This window comes from Mustela nivalis (assembly GCF_964662115.1).
Source record: "Mustela nivalis genome assembly, chromosome: 12".
Taxonomy (NCBI): domain Eukaryota; kingdom Metazoa; phylum Chordata; class Mammalia; order Carnivora; family Mustelidae; genus Mustela; species Mustela nivalis.
Window position 1 is genome coordinate 86888881 of NC_139031.1, and position 18491 is coordinate 86907371.

Here is an 18491-nt window from a genome sequence, read left to right on the forward strand (position 1 = left end):
CGTATGATTTCACCTGCATAAAGTATTTATGAAACAAAAACGAGCAAAAGGGAAAAAAAAAAGAGAGAGACAAATCAAGAAACAAATTCTTAACTACAGAGAACAAACTGATGGTTACTAGAGGGGAAGAGGGTGGGAGATGAGGAAATAGGTGCTGGGATTAAGCAGTGCACTTGTTGACAATGAGCACTGGGAGACATATGGAATCGCTGCATCACTATAATCTACACCTAAAATCAACATGATACTGTATGTTAACTGAGTGGAATTTTAAAAAACTTTTAAAAATTAATTACTATACAAATTGACAAAAGCACCTTATTGTTTCTCTCATACAATTAAAAGGCAAATATAAAGCAGGATAATGGAAGTGGGCATATACTACTGTAAGTACACGTGCAAAAACGAATTTGCCCAGCAAGTCTGAGATTGCTGTAGTTAGAAATACCTGCTTGTGAGGGTAGTTCTTTGCTGGTATCTGGGACTTGGATTTTGAGAGCATCCTCGTGATTTTCTGATAAGAATGCTCACTATATCTAAACTGTTTATACAAATAATGTGGTGTATGCTGACAACTGCTTTCTTTTGGGAGTCTGGAATTTTGGTACATGCCAGGCAGTAACTGATTCCTCATTAAAACTTTGAACTCCTAGGTGCAAGGTGAACTTCCCTAGAGGACATTTTACACACTTGTTGGTGGAGGAATTAAAGGTGTCCTGACTGTGGGTCCTGGAAAAGGACTCTTAGAAGCCTGCACCTGGTTGCACCTATATGCTCTTTCCCTATTGCTGACTTTCCTTTCATGAAGCTGGGGTTTTTTTTGATTTATATCCTTTCACTGTAAGAAATCATTGCCACAAGCACAACTATACGCTGAGTGCTCTGAATCCCAGCAAATTACCAAACTTGGGGGTGGTCTTGGAGATCCACAACACAACATATAAAATGCTTAAATTTTGGATTTAACAAAGGAAATGATCTATATTGTAACACTGGAAACTTACTGAATTTTTTTTTTGAACACTTATGTGTCAGGATTAAATGACGAATAGAATAATTAATTACTCTTTATTCCTTATTAAAAAATGTCAAGATGAATGAATACAATGTAGAGTTGGATTTCTATGCATGGAAGAAATTCTTAAGACCCATAAGGCCAGTGGATTGGTAGATGAAAGAAGGAAGAATTTCAGAATATGAAAAATGGGATATAGCAAAGTGCTTTATAAGAAAAATTAACAACTGAATGGACTCCATCATTTTCAGCAAAGAGTTTATAAGACTTTATAATGACCACTAATTAAATTTCTCATTCACCCCAAATTTTCTCTAATGGAACTTTTTAAAAACATTTAAAATGAATAATTTATATGATGGAAAATCAGTAATTAGTTTATGCATTTTAGAAATTAAGTCTATAAAAAGTATTACTAGTAGCATCTATTCAAAGAACAAATGTGCTTATACCTATGTCATAAAGAAAGCTTTTTGTTGTTAAGAAATACAATTCCAGGGGTGCCTGGATGGCTCAGTTAAACATCTGACTCTTGGATTCTGCTCAGGTCTTGATCTCAGGGTCATGAGGCCAAGCCTTACATCAGGCTGTGCACGGATGTGGATCCTGCTTGGGATTTTCTCTCTCCCTCTTCCTTTGCCTTTTTCCCACCCTGAACACACACACACTCTCTCTCTCAAAAAAAAAAAAAAAAAGAAAGAAGAAAGGAAAAAAAACAAACAAACAATTCCTTTGGCTATCCGACATGCAGCCATTCTATAAGGTAAGAACACAAACTATGCTGGTCATATCTTCCTGCAGTTATCAATAAAGAGATAAAAATATTTAAATGTACCTTAACTATCTCTTCAATGAAACAAATATGAGAAACAGGATCTCTCTTCTTGGCTAATATCTTTTGTAGATGTTGTACCTACAAACAGCAGAAAGGGGGAGAATGTACATAACTGGGTATTTTCAAAATGAAACAAATGTAAAGCTTAGACACTAGAAGCAGCCAGGGAAGGAAAAGGGCATTGTGCTAGAGCCTCTACATATATTAAATTAATCAGCTAATGCAGGCACTGTGAATGCTTAGAGATTTTAAGAATCTCTTCTTAAGGTCACACAATTTAGAATAACAAGGCATTACTCCATAATTAATGTTCTTTCCATTCTCTAAAATATTTACCTGTCCACAAACAGTACAAATATGATCCACAAGTTTCTCCATATTGGTCCAGAGGGAGGCACGAAAAGCTGCAGTGTTTCCGGGGGTTGGCATAGTAGATCGTCCAGGTCCCCCTGTATATGAGTGACAAATATGAAAAATAAAAATTTTCAAACATAACAAAATATTTTCTTATAAAAAGCATACCCAAGCTAAAAGAAATAAGTTCCTTCTTTAAGAATTTATTATGAGTAATATGTAAAACCCTTTTATATTAAAAGGATTCGAAACGTTTTATGTTTAAGAAAGGAAGGAAAATAAGATCTCACACTTGGGCACACAGCATACACACGCAGACACACACACACACACACACACACACACACACACACAGAGGAGAGCTAAAACAAAAGACAGTAATTAATGAAAATAATTTTCTAAAAGTGGCAGTAGGAGTGGTAGGGGACATACAAGGTGAAAGGAATGGGAATAGAAGTGGTGAGTCTTTATGAGCCATGTAAATGTTTTATGTATTTTATTTTTTTAAATGATTTTATTTATTTATTTGACAGAGGGAGAGATACAGAGACAGCACAAGCAGGTGGAGCCTCAGGCAGAAGGAGAAGCAGCTCCCAGCTGAGCAGGAAGCCCAATGTGGGCCTTGATCCCAGAAACCTGGGATCCTTACCTGAGCTAAAGGCAGATGCTTAATCGACTGAGCCACCCAAGCACCCCTGTTTTACATATTTTAAAATAAATGTAAGTTTATTTTTTTTTAAAGATTTTATTTATTTATTTGACAGACTGAGATTACAAGTAGACAGAGAAGCAGGCAGAGAGAGAGGAAGGGAAGCAGGCCCCCTGCTGAGCAGAGAGCCTGATGTGGGACTTGATCCCAGGACCTTGAGATCATGACCTGAGCCGAAGGCAGCGGCTTAACCCACTGAGCCACCCAGGCGCCCCAAAATAAATGTAAGTTTAAAGAGAATGGAAAAAGCAAACCCTAAAAAATGCAAATAAATATCAAAACAAATGAAACCAACTGTATATCAAATTGATAACACAACCACACTGGGAAAAACAATTGAGATAATTTTTAATTACAGAACCCTAACTTTAGGGGCAAAAAGAATTGTAAATAATAATAGTACTTAGCAGTTTTTTGCTCACACAGCAATCCTGAGACTACTTTAGATGTAGTTTGCAATAGACTAAGTGAAGATTCTCACCATAAACAGAATAAAGATTCAAATATGCAATGGGATCAAAGGAATTTCTCAACTCTGTCCACTGAAAGGGCGAAGGGACAGTGACTCCTAAATAGAAATGAGTACACCTAGCACCCAAATTCTGATTTGCATGCAGCATTCCCCAATAAGAGAAACCAGGGCTCATTGAGGAAAAGGGTCATCCATATTTGGAGCAGTAAAAGCACAAGGTATATCCGGTACATACTGTGCCAGAGAGCAAAGAAATGTTCAAAGACAAATGGAGACTGGTCAAAGTACATAGGACCTTGACTGGAAGGGGCTTCCCCAAAAAGATTTGGGAACATCTGACCATCCTGAATGATAGTGATGGTAATGGATCATAAAATATTGATTAAAAAATAATTCATTAGTCATAGTGAAAATTCAAATGTTTAAAAAAGATGAACTTGTGATGAGCACTGGGTATTGTATTCAAGTATTGAATCCCTATATTGTGTATCTGAAACTAATATTACACTGTAGGTTAACCAAATGGAATTTAAATAAAAACTTAAAATAATAAAAAGGATGGAAATTTCTCTTTACAGAAGAATGTCAGTTAATAAATGCAGAGAGAATGATAGAAAATAATAACGATTTTGCAACTCCTAGCAAAATAATTGAGGGAAAGATAACCACTGGATATTAAAACACTGGATGAAATGTTATGGAAAACAGGATATTCACATGGTCTTAAGGTATGCACCACAAACCACTTCCTAATCACAAAGAAAAGAAAGTACTCTTATAAAAAGCAGTCTGGCATATACCACAGTAATGAGGTGATTTCCTTTAGCATCAGCAGTAATGAGACAAACTGACAAAATTTGGGTGCTTACTGATATGATGTTAATGGTAAATATACAATATCACTTCACCAGTTTGTTTACTCTGAATATACCCATGAAGAGACAATCAGATAAATCCAGATAAATTCAAATTATGGAGCTCTCCAAATATGTTAATGCCATAAAAGGCAAGAAAGGCACTGGGGTTATTTTGATTAAAGGAGAGAAAAGAGATAAGATAACTCATAGAAAAACATAATTCTGGTTGGTTCAAGTTGGGGGGAAAACCACTGTAAAGAATATTTTGGAGGGAAAAAGAATATTTGGGAGAATAAGTGAAAATGTGGAATATGGATTATACATTAAGTAATATTAATATATCAATGTTAAATTTCTTAAGAATGATGTCTAAGAATGTTCTTGAATGTAATACAGAAAAACAGCTATCTGTGCAGGTCTAAAATGTTTCAATATAGAAAAAAGGAATTTTAGTCTCAAGTGGTAAAGTATAAATTCCAGGAGCACCTGGGTGGCTCAGTCAGTTAAGCATCCAACTCTTGATTTTGGCTCAGGTCATGATCTCAGGGTCATGAAATCAAGCCTTGCATTGGGCTCTGCACTCAGTGTGGAGTCGGCTTGAGATTCTCTCTCTCCCTCTGCCTCTGCCCCTCCTCCCACTTGTGTTCTCTCCCCAAAATAAATAAAATCTGAAAAAAAAAGAAAGAAAGAAAATAAAAAGTGTCAATTCCAATCCAAATTAAGCTTTAAAGCCACGCAAAAGAGCTCATCAATAATTAATTTATTCTGTTTTAAGGGGGGGGGCAAGGAATCCAGAAAACCAGAGGCTGTGTTTGTAAGCTGCTTCATTACAGATTTTCAACAATTCTAAGTTTAGAAAAGAATTACATGTATCCTCAGCAAAGAGTGGCTATTAGTTTTTAGTCTGATAACAGTGGAAAGCAATAAAAGAGAGAAACACCTATGAGAAAAATACTGACTTTAAAAATACGAATAGGGGCGCCTGGGTGGCTAAGTGGGTTAAAGCCTCTGCCTTCAGCTCAGGTCATGATCCCAGGGTTCTGGGATTGAGCCCCGCATCAGGCTCTCTGCTCAGGAGCCTGCTTCCCCCTCTCTCTGTCTCTGCCTGCCTCTCTACCCACTTGTGATCTGTCTGTTAAATAAATAAATTAAAAAAAATATGAATAATTCCTGTTTGAAAGCTAGACCTAAATAACTTAAAAAATTATCTGCAGTGTTGTGCAGACTATTAAAGTAAAGCATACAGGGAATAGAGAGGTAATCTTTAACAATCTGCAGTTAGCTCACATGTCATATACAGAATGAAATAACAATGAAGAAAGGGTATACAGTATCTGTGTGAAAATTAAAAAATATTGATCAAATTCCTGGAATAGAGCTCAATTTTATTATAAAGAATTATGGGACACATCAACCCATTACTCTCAAAATAAATATGAGCAGATACATAAGAAAGTACTATTTTCTGTTTATATTTATTTTGGAGAAACTGAAGCAGAGAAAAATGAGATCACAATCATTGGTTCATCTAGCTCTAGAGGTTTCATTTTTCTTACTTACTTATTTGGTACTTAAAGATTTTTTTCCTCACAAGCTAAATACATCTTGTTGAAGAGATCAACATGATAAAAATAATCAACTGAACATAGAATAGCTATATAAAGGAAGAGGAGAAAGAATAATTAAAACAGAAAAACTGATGCCATTATTGGCTAGCTTCAAGGGAATCAAGAAACAAAATAGTGCCATAAACTAAGTTTTATTAAATTGATAGAGGAAACCAAGAGTTTCTCAAAAAATAATACTTAAGTGTGATTCCTAGTTACTGAGAGTAGAGTAAAATCATTTTTCTACAGTCTTCCCTTAACAGCAATGAAAATAGAACAAAAAGTAGAGGAAAAAATGAACTTCAAAACAAAAAACAAGGAAATCAACTAAAACAGCAAACTTGAGATTATGTATGCCAAATGCTGAGGATAAATCAAAATGAAGGAACCAGACAGCTGTCATCTTAGACTGTTAGGAAAAACCAAATTGTCCTTAAAATCAATTGTAAAAATTTAAACAGGCTATCCAATGATTCTTTGCTTAGAGCTGAAATGGGGAGAGATGGGTGAGTGAGGGAAGAAGCTAATAAAATGTTTAATTGTTCCAGACTAACAACAAAGAAAAACTAAAGGAGAAATAATAAAATTATATTTACGTATAATAAATAGTCCTCTAGTTTGGGGAGACTCTTAGAGGTAAAAATGAGGTGAAAGAGGAAAGAAAAGCAGAGAATGTGAGGTTTCCACAAAAAATTACTTAAATGGCTTTACAGGGACCCACGCTAAGCTCAGAATGACCGAAAATTTGAGGAAAGATGTGTTTCCAAGATGGAAGAAAGGAAGTTGGTGAATGGTTACTCTAGATTTCAAACTTAATCCTAGTTATAGACTGTCCTAGTCTCTCCCTATAACCACCCCTATATTATTCTTCAGCAGCCAGCAGTACCTTTCAAAGATAAGTAACAATCAGAAACAAATAATATAGGAACGAACACAGATCGAGAGGGAAGGAAGGGGGGAAGGAAAGAACTTAAGTTGCCAAAGAAATTCCCAAAGGAAACAACAGAATGAGTAACTCTTAGAAAACTAAGAGTTACTTAGTTTTCCACAGTCTCAAAGTAACTATAAGGAATATTCTTAGTGTAAATAAATAACAGAGATTAAGAACACATTACAAATAACAGAACAATATAATGATCAAGAAGAAATTATAGAAAATGAAAGTTCAAATAATTAAAATATAATAATTACAGAAAATATGTTAGAAATGGAAAACAAATAAGTTGTTACATGTATATAATTAAAGTTCCTGAAAAAAACAAATGGAAAATAAAAATATTCAAATATACAATTAAAGTAAACCTATAAAAGAGAACGTATTCTAACTCAGGAAAAAAAAAAAAAGATGATATAGAGCAGTCAATGCCAAGATATATCCTAAAGAAATTACTTAACTTCAAAGATAAGGAAAGATCCATATGGACATTGTTAAAAAAAATAAAATAAAATTCAAGTGAGCAAATTTTAAAGATCTTATTGGCTTTTATTCAATGATTCATGAATCAGGCAGCAACAAATGTAGCAGATAGAAAGGAGATTTCAGGAGCTGTATGAAATGAGAGATCTTTATAGGCAGAAGGGAGCAGGAACAGAGAAGTTATACTAGAAAAACAAAAACAACAACAACCACCAAATTGGTTATGGTAAGGTCACTTTCTTTTTAAGGGCAGTAGGGCAGAATGGCCTCACTGGTACTAGTACTAACAAAGTGATTCATGATTGACTGGTTTAAAATTCCATTTCTGAGAAAGGCTGAAACTGTAATTAAGTTATGTCATTTTGGTGATGTGGGTTTTAGCATAAGTGCCTCCATTTAGGGTCAGCTGTCTTACTTTTAACAATGTCAAAGAAGAAACAAGTGAGGTATGGCAGTGAAAATCCGAGTTAGCAACTTCCATTTTTGGTTCTAACTGTGAGGAGCCTCTAAGTTGCCACTCTGTCCTAACAACAAGTAAGATGACAAACAGACTGAGAAATCAACAACTCTTCTTGGACCTGTAAGAGAGGAGAGGACACATGGCAAATCACTGCCCCCAAGATAAGAGAGACTGACTGGCGAATACAGGAAGTCTCCACCTAGGGGAGCAGAGCCTTGCTAGCAGAAAACAAATGCTGGGAGGCAGTGCAAGGGAAGGAAAACTTGAACCGTAACCCATGAATTGCTAGAGGCTCAAAGTGGGCAACTCTGAGTATTAAAAGCTCCAGGCTTACCCAGAGGGGGCCCACAATATTTTTATATTTGCATCCAGGAGCCCAAGTTCCCACAGTAAATATCAGAGAAAAATCTCTTCATGCCTCCAGCAGGAGGAATCAAAAAAAAAAAACAAAAAAAAAAAACCAAAAACCAAAAACCAAAAACCAAAAAACAAAACCATCTCGAAATACACCAGAGTACTCTATTCTTTTAACAAGGCCTGCCCTGAGGGAAGACTAGTTAACTAGAGCCTGACCCTCTGGGGTATTATCAGAACATAAATGACCTGGGGAACGGAAATACACAACTCCAGCCCACTCTGGTCATTCTCTCCCATACAAGGGAGGAGCAAAAAAAAAAAAAAAAAAAAATTAGTATACTTGTGAAGTTCAAAGTACAAAGGCACAGGCTCAGTAAAAAACCGAGACCCAAAGATAGCACTTTATTTCTACTCGAGAAAAGACTGTTTTCACTTTATCACTACTATCAATAATAATACAACAAAAGTTCCAAGAGAATTTTTTTTTCTAAGAGAAATGATAAGATCTCAAGGTACACAGTTTTAACCTTAGAGAACAATTTGATAAAACTGAGTGAAGTGGTTGAACAATTTCATTCTCCTACAATCAGTATACTAGAGTTTCTGCTCTTGTCTAACATTTAACTCTTAGATTTTGCCAGTCTCCTCATTGAGAAATTGTATCTTGTTTTATCTATATTTCCCTAATAACTAGTTAGTTCATCCTTTAAAGAGAAGCTGACCACATTCTTCCATTAGATGTGTTCTTCTGTTAATTGCCCAAGCATATTCTTATTTTTTCAACAAACTTATTTATATCTTTTTCTTACTGAATTATAAGCTTTTGAAATACATCATGGGTAATATTTTTCCCTTAAAATTATATCAACTTTATATATTTTAATATTTCTGGAAAATCTCAAACATACAGATCTGAAAGCATACTAAAAAAAAAAATTCCTACAATCATTTGTTAGTTAGTTACATGATGCCCCATCACCCTTAATACTTTAATGTGTATTTCCAAAAAGGACATTTTACTCCATAATCTAAATATAACCAACAAGATCAGCAAATTAACATGACTACTGCCAACAGCAAATTTAAAAAACTAAAAATAATAGTGATTATTCTTTTAAAAAATAATAAAGAATTAACGCTTAAGGTTTCTACAATAAATCACCGTATCTACTCCTCAACAGATAATAATAAGGCTTTAAAACTCTTTATTTTTTCAACAAAAAGGGTGTACATTAGGATTGACAGCATGTGAATAATTGCTTTCATTTTTTTTCCCCTTTCTTGACAACACAAGAGGGAATGAGATTAAACTGCTCCTAGAAATTTAAACATTAGATCAAACTTTCTGAGAATAATTGCTGGGAAAAGCTGAGAGTGAATTCTCCTTTGGCAATTTCTTTTCAAAGCTCCCCTTCTGGGACAGTGTTAAAAAAGACCTATTCAGAGGCTAGGGCTAACCTTTAAAAATCCCTTTAAGATCTAAGATTCTTTTATCTCTTCTTATCTAGTGCAACTTATTTATGAGTGACATATATTTTGTGTTATTTAAGGCTATGTTTATATAGCAAATATAAAAATAATAATCACTCACTGTAAATTTGTTCAGTATAAGCCATGTATGAGGAACTCTGTTATTAATTCTAATGCATTATTTATTTTTTAGGACAACTCTTTAGACAGAGAAGCTTCTTCATTATGAAAATGGGAAGAAGGGTGCCTGGTGGTTCCATCGGTTGAGCTTCCAACTCTTGGTTTCAGCTCAGGTCATGATCTCAGGGTTATGGGATCAATCCCTGTATCAGGCTCTGTGTTCAGCACAGTCTGCTTGTCTCTCTCCCTCTGCTCCTTTGCTCCTTCCCCCACTCTCTATCTCTAAAATAAATATGTAAAAATCTAAAAGAGAAATGGAAAGAGAAAAACTGTGGAGACAATAAATAAACACAACAACTTTGGGGAATTTTTCTGTAGTCTAAAGAAATAAATGGGGGAGCAGAGCTGAAGAAGGAAACATAGACAAACATAGATCTGTCAGCAGAAGGTACACTAGCATGACTGTATGTAACAGGAAAGAGACTTAAAGAAGGAAAACTAACTAGATGGCAGACAGAGGGGATCTGCTAAAGCAATGCCTTTGGGACATGGGATCTAACATAGGAGCACAGTACTTGGTCTTTGCTAGGAGCAAGCACAGCTCACCCATATTAAGAGGAGAGAAGAGAAAATACAAGGAGAGAAATGCGGAGATAAGTTGGTTAGATGAGAGGCACACATAACATGTCTTTCCCATCTCATCTGTGAAGGGTGTTTTCTACATGAATGCCAATAGCAGCTGTATCTTGGCAGGAAAAAGGTTGCAGAGTGCTATTGTTGGATTACTCCTCTCTCATACCTTTCTTTTGTAGGGTTTTTTTTCCTTTTAGATTTTGTATGGTTTTAATGTTCCCAAAGGTTTTTATCAGTTTCTAAGTTCACAATGAGCCTTCTTTGCCCCTAAATGCCAGAATTATTCCAAGGAAAAGCCCGAAAAGCTAAGGGTGAAACTGCATTTCCTTAAAAAATATTTTCTGTCTCAAGGAGTACTTGTGAGGATAAGGATTTCAGGAAGAAAAATGTTCTTTTTTTTTTTTCTTGCATCTGTTTCCTCTGAACTAAGTGGAGTCACAGTTTATAGATTTTTTTTTTCTAGAAGTTCTGAATATACCAATTGGCCAATTCAACTCACTGATTAGACAAAAAAAAAGTTATAAATACATTCTAAAACATAATTTCTTCTCTCATTTTCTGTCTACTAAAAAATGAGTCATTAGACTGCTTTGAAACTTAAGTGTTTCACATACTATTCAAAGGACTTCTTGGTTTATAAATAAACAAAGCAGCTAAATATAAACCATAGCCATACCTCTCACAGCTGACTGCGAAGGCTGAGTCAGAACTTTGATGTCTAACGTACTGTTGATATGTTCTTCTAAAGTAGCGCAATATCCATCCACAACACTGGTAATAGTATCCTTCAAAATTCCAAGATTATGGAAAACCTGAAGAGCTGTTCCGACTTGGGTTGGATTCTTTAAAAAGGTGGTGTTGGCAGGATAGGAATAGATATAAATAGGAAGACAAACAAAATCAATATAAATCTACAATTTTAAACAGTACATAAGCAGCTACTACCATATTTTTTAAATTATCAGAGACAAGAACAAAGAGAGTGCATTTGGAACAAATATTATTTTTAGTCATTTATTTCATAACAGACAAAATTAAATACTATGTATATTATTCCCCCCTTCCCTTTTTCTCCTCCTTTAAAGGATAATAACAAGATCAGAAATTGGTTATATTATTAGAGCTTATTTAAAATTTACCACCAATGCCTATAAAGAGAGCCATGCTGGAATTAACAACAACCCAACATCTGTTTGGAGAATAAATAAATGAATTCCACGGAATTAACTGAGGGCTGAACTGTACAGACTGACACTATTCATTATATTTCATTCATTCATTCATTCTAACCACAAATATTTATACAGGGCTTACTGTGTATCTGCCTTGGTTCCAGGTCCTGGAAATATAATAGTAAGCAAAACCATTTAAGTCCCTATCCTCATGGAACTTATATTTACTCAGAAATATATTAAAAATATATATGTAACAGACTATCAGGTAGAGATAACTGCTATAAAAAAATCAATCAGGGAATAAGAATAGAAAATGATGGGGAAAACATGGAGAAGACTCAGAGAATGCATTTCTGAGGTGATTTTTTCAAACACGGACCTGAACAGAATGAGCGAGGGAGTCTGAGGAGGATATGAGGAAAAACAGATCTGGACAGGTATCAACAAAAGCACTGAGGTAAAAATATGGTTGGCAGCTAATCAAACACCAAGAAGGCCCTGACTGTGGCTAGAACAGAGTGACTGTAGTAGAGAGAGGTAGGCAGTAAGGCAGATAGCAAAAACACTGGGGGGTAGACTGAGTCCATAGTAATATAAACATGTTGTTGACTCTGTCACTAAGTAAATGAATTATCAAGGCAGAATCTAGTACCTCAACATGGATCACCAGGCCCAAATAGGTGAAAGTCTGCTTTCACTTAATGATTCAGCGACTGTGTTTAAAAGCACTTAGTTTAAAAGTTAAATTATTTCATTGACTTAATTTCTTAACAGTTAAGTTGATAAAGAAGACAAAAAGTTACTTCTGAAACATATTGGTGTTAGTAACATAACATGGTGCAGTAACACACACTCACACCCAGAGGCAAAGTAGAATCAGCTTATAGAAAAAAGCAGACAAGGTTAGTGGCTCCAACACCCATTTTAGATTTTTAATTAAACAAGAAAAAGAAGCAAATGAACATCATTTCAAATGCTTTAATGAAAAAAGCTCAATTTAATATGGTTATAACAGAATTTAATTCTAGTATATACTATCAATTCTCTATCAGTGAACTATCAAAGAAAATGGGAGAAAATAAGCTATTTAACATAGAATTAGTCAACTGAAAACATGGAGTATAGTACTATGCTTTGGTTTTTGTTAGTTCCATTTTTTCCTTCCTCCCCAGAGCAGAATACTTTTTTACTTTTTAGTAAAGACTTTTAATTTAATTTATTTGACAGACGTAGACCACAAGTAGGCAGAGAGGCAGGCAGAGAGAGGAGGAAACAGGCTCCCTGCTGAGCAGAGAGCCCCATGCCTGGCTTGATCCCAGGACCCTGTGGGGCTCAATCCCAGTACCCTGGGATCATGACCTGAAGCTTTAACCCACTAAGCCACCTAGGAGCCCCTAACTGAAAGACTTTTAAAGTCGTATTTCACTTGAAAGGTCTGGCTAACATGGACCACTTTTCTTTTTTTAAAGATTTTATTTATTTATTTATTTGAGTTGCTTAACCAACTGAGCCACCCAGGCGCCCTAACATGGACTAGTCTTCATCATTTCCTGCTCCAAAAATTATTAACTCCCCAAAACTTTTCAATACAGAAACATATATAACTCCTTCCTTTTTTTCTCTTTTAAGCAAGAGAGGGGAATGATTTAAAGATTTATTTGAGAGAGAGAGAGCAGAGCGCTAGCTAGCTCAGAGGGGAGGGTGAGGGACAAGCAGACTCCCAGCTGAGTGCAGAGCACAGAGCCTGACTGGAGTTGAAATAAGGAGTGGGCTGCTTAACCAACTGAGCCATCCAGGTGCCCCTAGCTCATTCTTTTTTTTTTTTTTTTTAAAGATTTTATTTATTTATTTGACAGAGAGAAATCACAAGTAGATGGAGAGGCAGGCAGAGAGAGAGAGAGAGAGAGGGAAGCAGGCTCCCTGCTGAGCAGAGAGCCCGATGCGGGACTCGATCCCAGGACCCTGAGATCATGACCTGAGCCGAAGGCAGCGGCTTAACCCACTGAGCCACCCAGGCGCCCGCCCCTAGCTCATTCTTAAAGAAGCATCTAATATGGCAATATTTGAAATAAGTATAATTTATAATACTTATAATAACTCTAGTTGTAACTTTCAGCTTTCCAATTTATATAACCACTTTTTCAGTTAATGCCAGTTACTCACATTCATTAGCTTAATATAAACATACCATTTGTGAATTGGAAAACTACAAAATATTATCTGAAATAAAATTCTTGAACATACAGAGGAGTGGGCAAATTATGTAAATACAACTTTAAGAATTATCACCAAGTGAACGTATCTGAGTAACTACCACCTAGGCTATAAAACCAAATATTATCAGGAACTCTGAATCTATTATGGCTTGCCTAACTGCATCTCTCCACATATTATCACTATCATAATTTCTAACACCATTGATTAGTTTTGCCAATTTCTGATTTTTACATAAATGGAACCCTAAAGGAAGTTATTATTTTCTGTCTGCCTCCTTCTAGTCAATATCTTATTTGTAAAATTCATCCATGCTGTTGCATGTAGCAGTACTTGATTCATTTTCACTGCTGTTGAGTAGAAATTTACCTTAGTTTATCCACCTAATATCCAACTGGTGTACATTTGAGTTATTTCCATCGTTTAGGTATTTTAAATAATGCTTTCATGAACATTCTGGTACCTAGCTTTTAGTGAACATACATGCATATGCATTTCTGCTGGGTAAGAGCAGAAATGCTGAATCATTAGGTATTTGTATGCTTAGTGTTTGCAGATTCTGCCAATTTTTCAAAGTCATTGTACAATTCATGCCCCAGCAGCAATATATGAGTTGTGGGTGTTCCACAACCTTACCAAAATTCATAATTATCATCTTTTTAAGCTATTCTTTGGAATGATCACTGTGGTTTTAATTTACATTTCTGTGATGACTAAGAAGTTATCCCTTCTTGCATGTTAATTATCCATTTGAGAGCTTCTTTTGTGAAGTGCATGTTCATTTTTTTTGCCCATTTTTCTCACTGGTTATTTTCATCTTTTACATATTTGTAAAAGTTGTTTACATATTTGGATGTAATCACTTTGATAATTATATATATTGCAAGTACGTTCTCCCACACTTAAGAATTCTTGTAAGGAAAAGAAGTTCCTAATTTACATGCAGTCAATTTTATCAACCTATGGTTAGCACTTTTAGTATCTTATTTAAAAATTTTCCTATCCCACATTTATGAAAATGTCCTTCGTTCAAGAATTTACCCTCCAGAAACTCTATTCATTTGTCTTTCACATTCAGAAATATAATCCACCTGGAACTACTTTCTGTATGAGAAAGGAGCCAAGATTAGTGATTTTCTATATAAATACCCAACTGGCCCAAAACTTACTTGAAAAAACAAACAAGGAAATTAAAATCTTTACCTCTTTGCTCTCAAAGCCTACCTTTGCAGTAAATGAAGTTTCCATTTACGTGTTTTTACCTGAACCTTCAATTCTGTACCATTTGTCTACCTTCATTACATCAAATCACCAGTGTAAACTGTTGTAGCTTTAGAATAAGTCTGATAGTCCTCCATTTCTGTTCTTCTTCAATTTGGTATAGACTATTTTTGGCTCACGATACTTCCATATAAATTTAATAATGGGCTAGAAATTTCCATCAAAGAAAAAGCTCCTGAAATTTTGAGACTACATAAAATCTATACCTAAAATTAGCAGGAATTGAAACCTTTGTAAGAACGATTCTCTAATCCATGAATATGGTAGCTCTCCTCATTTACTCAGGTCTTCTTTAACTTCTCTTAACAACGTTACAGTTCCTGTGAAGAGCTATTACATAACTTCAGTGTGAATCATTCCTACACATTTGGTGCTTTTTGATATTTAAGTGGTAATTTTTAATTTTGCTGCTTGTATAATAAAGATACAATTCATTATTATATATTGAATTTTACCAAAGTTTCAAAGTTCTGTTATTAATTCTAATAGTTTGAAGATTGTTTTGGATTTCCTATATACATAATCATGTTATTTCTAAGTAATTTTTATTTCATTTATTTTTTTAATAATTTTTAATTTTTTAATAAACATATAATGTATTATTAGTCCCAGGGGTACAAGTCTGTGAATTGCCAGATTTACACACTTCACAGCACTCACCATAGCACATACCTTCCCCAATATCTATAATATTTCTTCATTTTTTAAAAATATTTTATTTATTTATTTGACAGATAGAGATCACAAGTAGGCAGAGAGGCAGGCAGAGAGGAGGAAGCAGGCTCCCTGCCGAGCAGAGAGCCCAATTCGGGGCTCGATCCCAGGACTCTGGATCATGACCTGAGCCGAAGGCAGGGGCTTTAACCCACTGAGCCACCCAGGTGCCCCTTCATTTCTAATCCTTCTATATTTTATTGCTTTCTCTTACTCCCTGGTTAGGATCTTCAGTATGTTGCTATGTTAAAGTGATGAGTAATATCTTTGTATCATTCCTAACCGCAAGCAGAAAACCTTAAATATTTCACTTTATTGGATTAAGAATATTCTATTCTAGGTCTGGTCTGCTAAAAATTTTACATCATAGACTGATGTTGGATTGTATTAAATGCTTTTTCTGCATTTACTAAGATGATCAATTTTTCCCTTCATTGATAACATTACATTGTATTTCTAGACTAAAGCCATCTTGATAATGATGAATTATCCTTTTTAGATGTCCATAACTTACATTTGCTAATCCTTCTTTTAGTAGTTTTTTTTTTTTTTTTTTTTTTTTAGGATTTTATTTATTTGCCAGACAGAGATCACAAGTAGGCAGAGAGGCAGGAGTGGGGGTGGGAGCGTGCTCCCAGCTCAGCAGAAAGCCTGACGTGGGGCTCAATCCCAGGACCCTGGGATCAAGACCTGAGCTAAAGGCAGAGGCTTTAACCCATTGAGCCACCCAGGTGCCCTTCTTTAGTAGATTTTAATTGATTTTCAGGAGAGATAGCTAATATCCTTCCTCATATCAAGTTTATATACTGGCCTAATGAAATAATCAAGTAAGTGTTCCTTCTTTTTCAATTCTTAGATGGAGTTTGTAAAAACACTGGTTGATTTATTAAATATTTGAATGAATTCACTAGTGAAACTACTATCTGTCCTTGAAGTTTCTTTTTTTTTTTTTTTTAAAGATTTTATATCTTTATTTGACATATAGAGATCACAAGTAGGCAGAGAGTTGGGCAGAGAGAGAGGAGGAAGCAAGCTCCCTGCTGAGCAGAGAGACTGATGCGGGGCTTGATCCCAGGACCCTGGGATCATGTCCTGAGCCGAAGGCAGAGGCTTTAACCCAATGAGCCACCCAGGCGTCCCTTTGAAGTTTCTTTGAGGGAGGTTGTGTAAGGATAATTAATTTTGTCAATACAACTAATCAGATTTTTAAATTTTCCTAGTGTTCGTTTCAGTAAGTTGTTTTTCTAGAAATTTCTCAATCTTATCTAACCTTTCAAATGTACTGTTTTAAAGTTGTACCTAGTATCCCCTTATTAACTTATTATTTTCTGTTGAACCTATAATTGGGTCACTTTTTTCCCCCTTAATACCAGTAATGTGTGCCTTTTAAAAAACTTTTTTTCCTATTCTTAATAGTCTTTTTCAGTATTTATCAATTTAATGTATTAATCTTGTCAAATAATGAACTATTGGATTTGTTGATTCTATTATATAAAGTTTTGTTATACCTATTTCACAGGTATTTGGAGCCAGAAGCCTAGATCAGAAGCCAAGCACGAGTAGTTAGTAGCCAAAACCTTAGCAAATTATTTAACCATCCTGAGACTTAGTTTCCTCATCTGTACTACAGTGAAAACAGCAGTATCAACCTTATATGTAAATGAAAAAGTCCTTATAACTGACCTAGCACTGCAGACAGAATGAAGAGCTCAAGTATTAGCTGTCTTTACTTTGATCTGCTGGAATCGTAGTTAATGTGGGCTTTTAAAAGTAAATAGTCTTGGGACAAAAGCCCAACTTTGTATAATCTGTGTGACACTGGGAATATTACCCTATCACTCATCAAACTTTATATTAATAATATTTCTTTCCTCACCAGATTTTAAGATCTCTGAGGGGAGGATCCAAATTTGTTTTATTCACTTTAATACTCATAATATCTAGCACAGGTGCTAAATAGATAGGTATTGAATAAGTAAATGAGTAAGTAAATTTTTATGATTTGGTTTGCTAATATTATTCTTTGCATGACAACTTTTCAGTTTCAGACTATTTCAGACTATTTTTCAGTCTAATTTTCAGACTAATTTCAGACTATTGAAATAACATATTCAAAATACCTAGTATTCAGTGGAGGATCTGGGTGGGTCAGTTGGCTAAGCATCTGCCTTCAACTCAGATCATGATCTCAGGGTCCTGGGATCCAGCCCCGCATTGGGCACGCTGCTCAGCAGGGAGCCTGCTTCTCCCTCTCCTTCTGCCTCTGCCACTCCCTCCTACTGGTGCTCTCTTCTTCTCTCTCTAATAAATAAATAAAATCTTAAAAAATAAAATACCTAGTGAAATAAGTCAAGCAGAGAAAGACAACTATCATATGATCTCCCTGATATGAGGAAGTGGTGATGCAACATGGGGGCTTAAGTGAGTAGGAGAAGAATAAAAGAAACAAGATGGGATTGGGAGGGAGACAAACCATAAGTGACTCTTAATCTCACAAAACAAATTGAGGGCTGCTGGGGGGAGGGGGTTTGGGAGAAGGGGGTGGGATTATGGACATTGGGGAGGGTATGTGCTTTGGTGAGTGCTGTGAAGTGTGTAAACCTGGTGATTCACAGACCTGTATCCCTGGGGATAAAAATATATGTTTATAAAAAATTAAAAATTAAAAAAAATAAAAAATAAAAAAAATAAAATACCTAGTACTCAGTATATGGATAAACCAAAATATTGGTTCTCAGGTCATTTATTAATATTCTAAAAGTTAAAAGAATGCTAGAAGAGCTTTTGTTCCAGTTCCCAAG

At 35.2% G+C, this 18491-nt stretch overlaps 1 protein-coding gene across 1 annotated transcript in view; it reads right to left on the reverse strand.

Moving 5' to 3' along the window:
• Window positions 1-18491, reverse strand: part of COG5 (component of oligomeric golgi complex 5) — a 294139-nt gene that overhangs the window by 124032 nt on the left and 151616 nt on the right. The window contains exons 8-10 of the mRNA XM_082691956.1: window positions 10983-11148; window positions 2187-2299; window positions 1851-1928 (exon numbers count right to left, since the gene is read on the reverse strand). Of these exons, the coding sequence (XP_082548082.1) occupies window positions 1851-1928; window positions 2187-2299; window positions 10983-11148 (357 nt within the window). The remainder of the gene's footprint in view (window positions 1-1850; window positions 1929-2186; window positions 2300-10982; window positions 11149-18491) is intronic.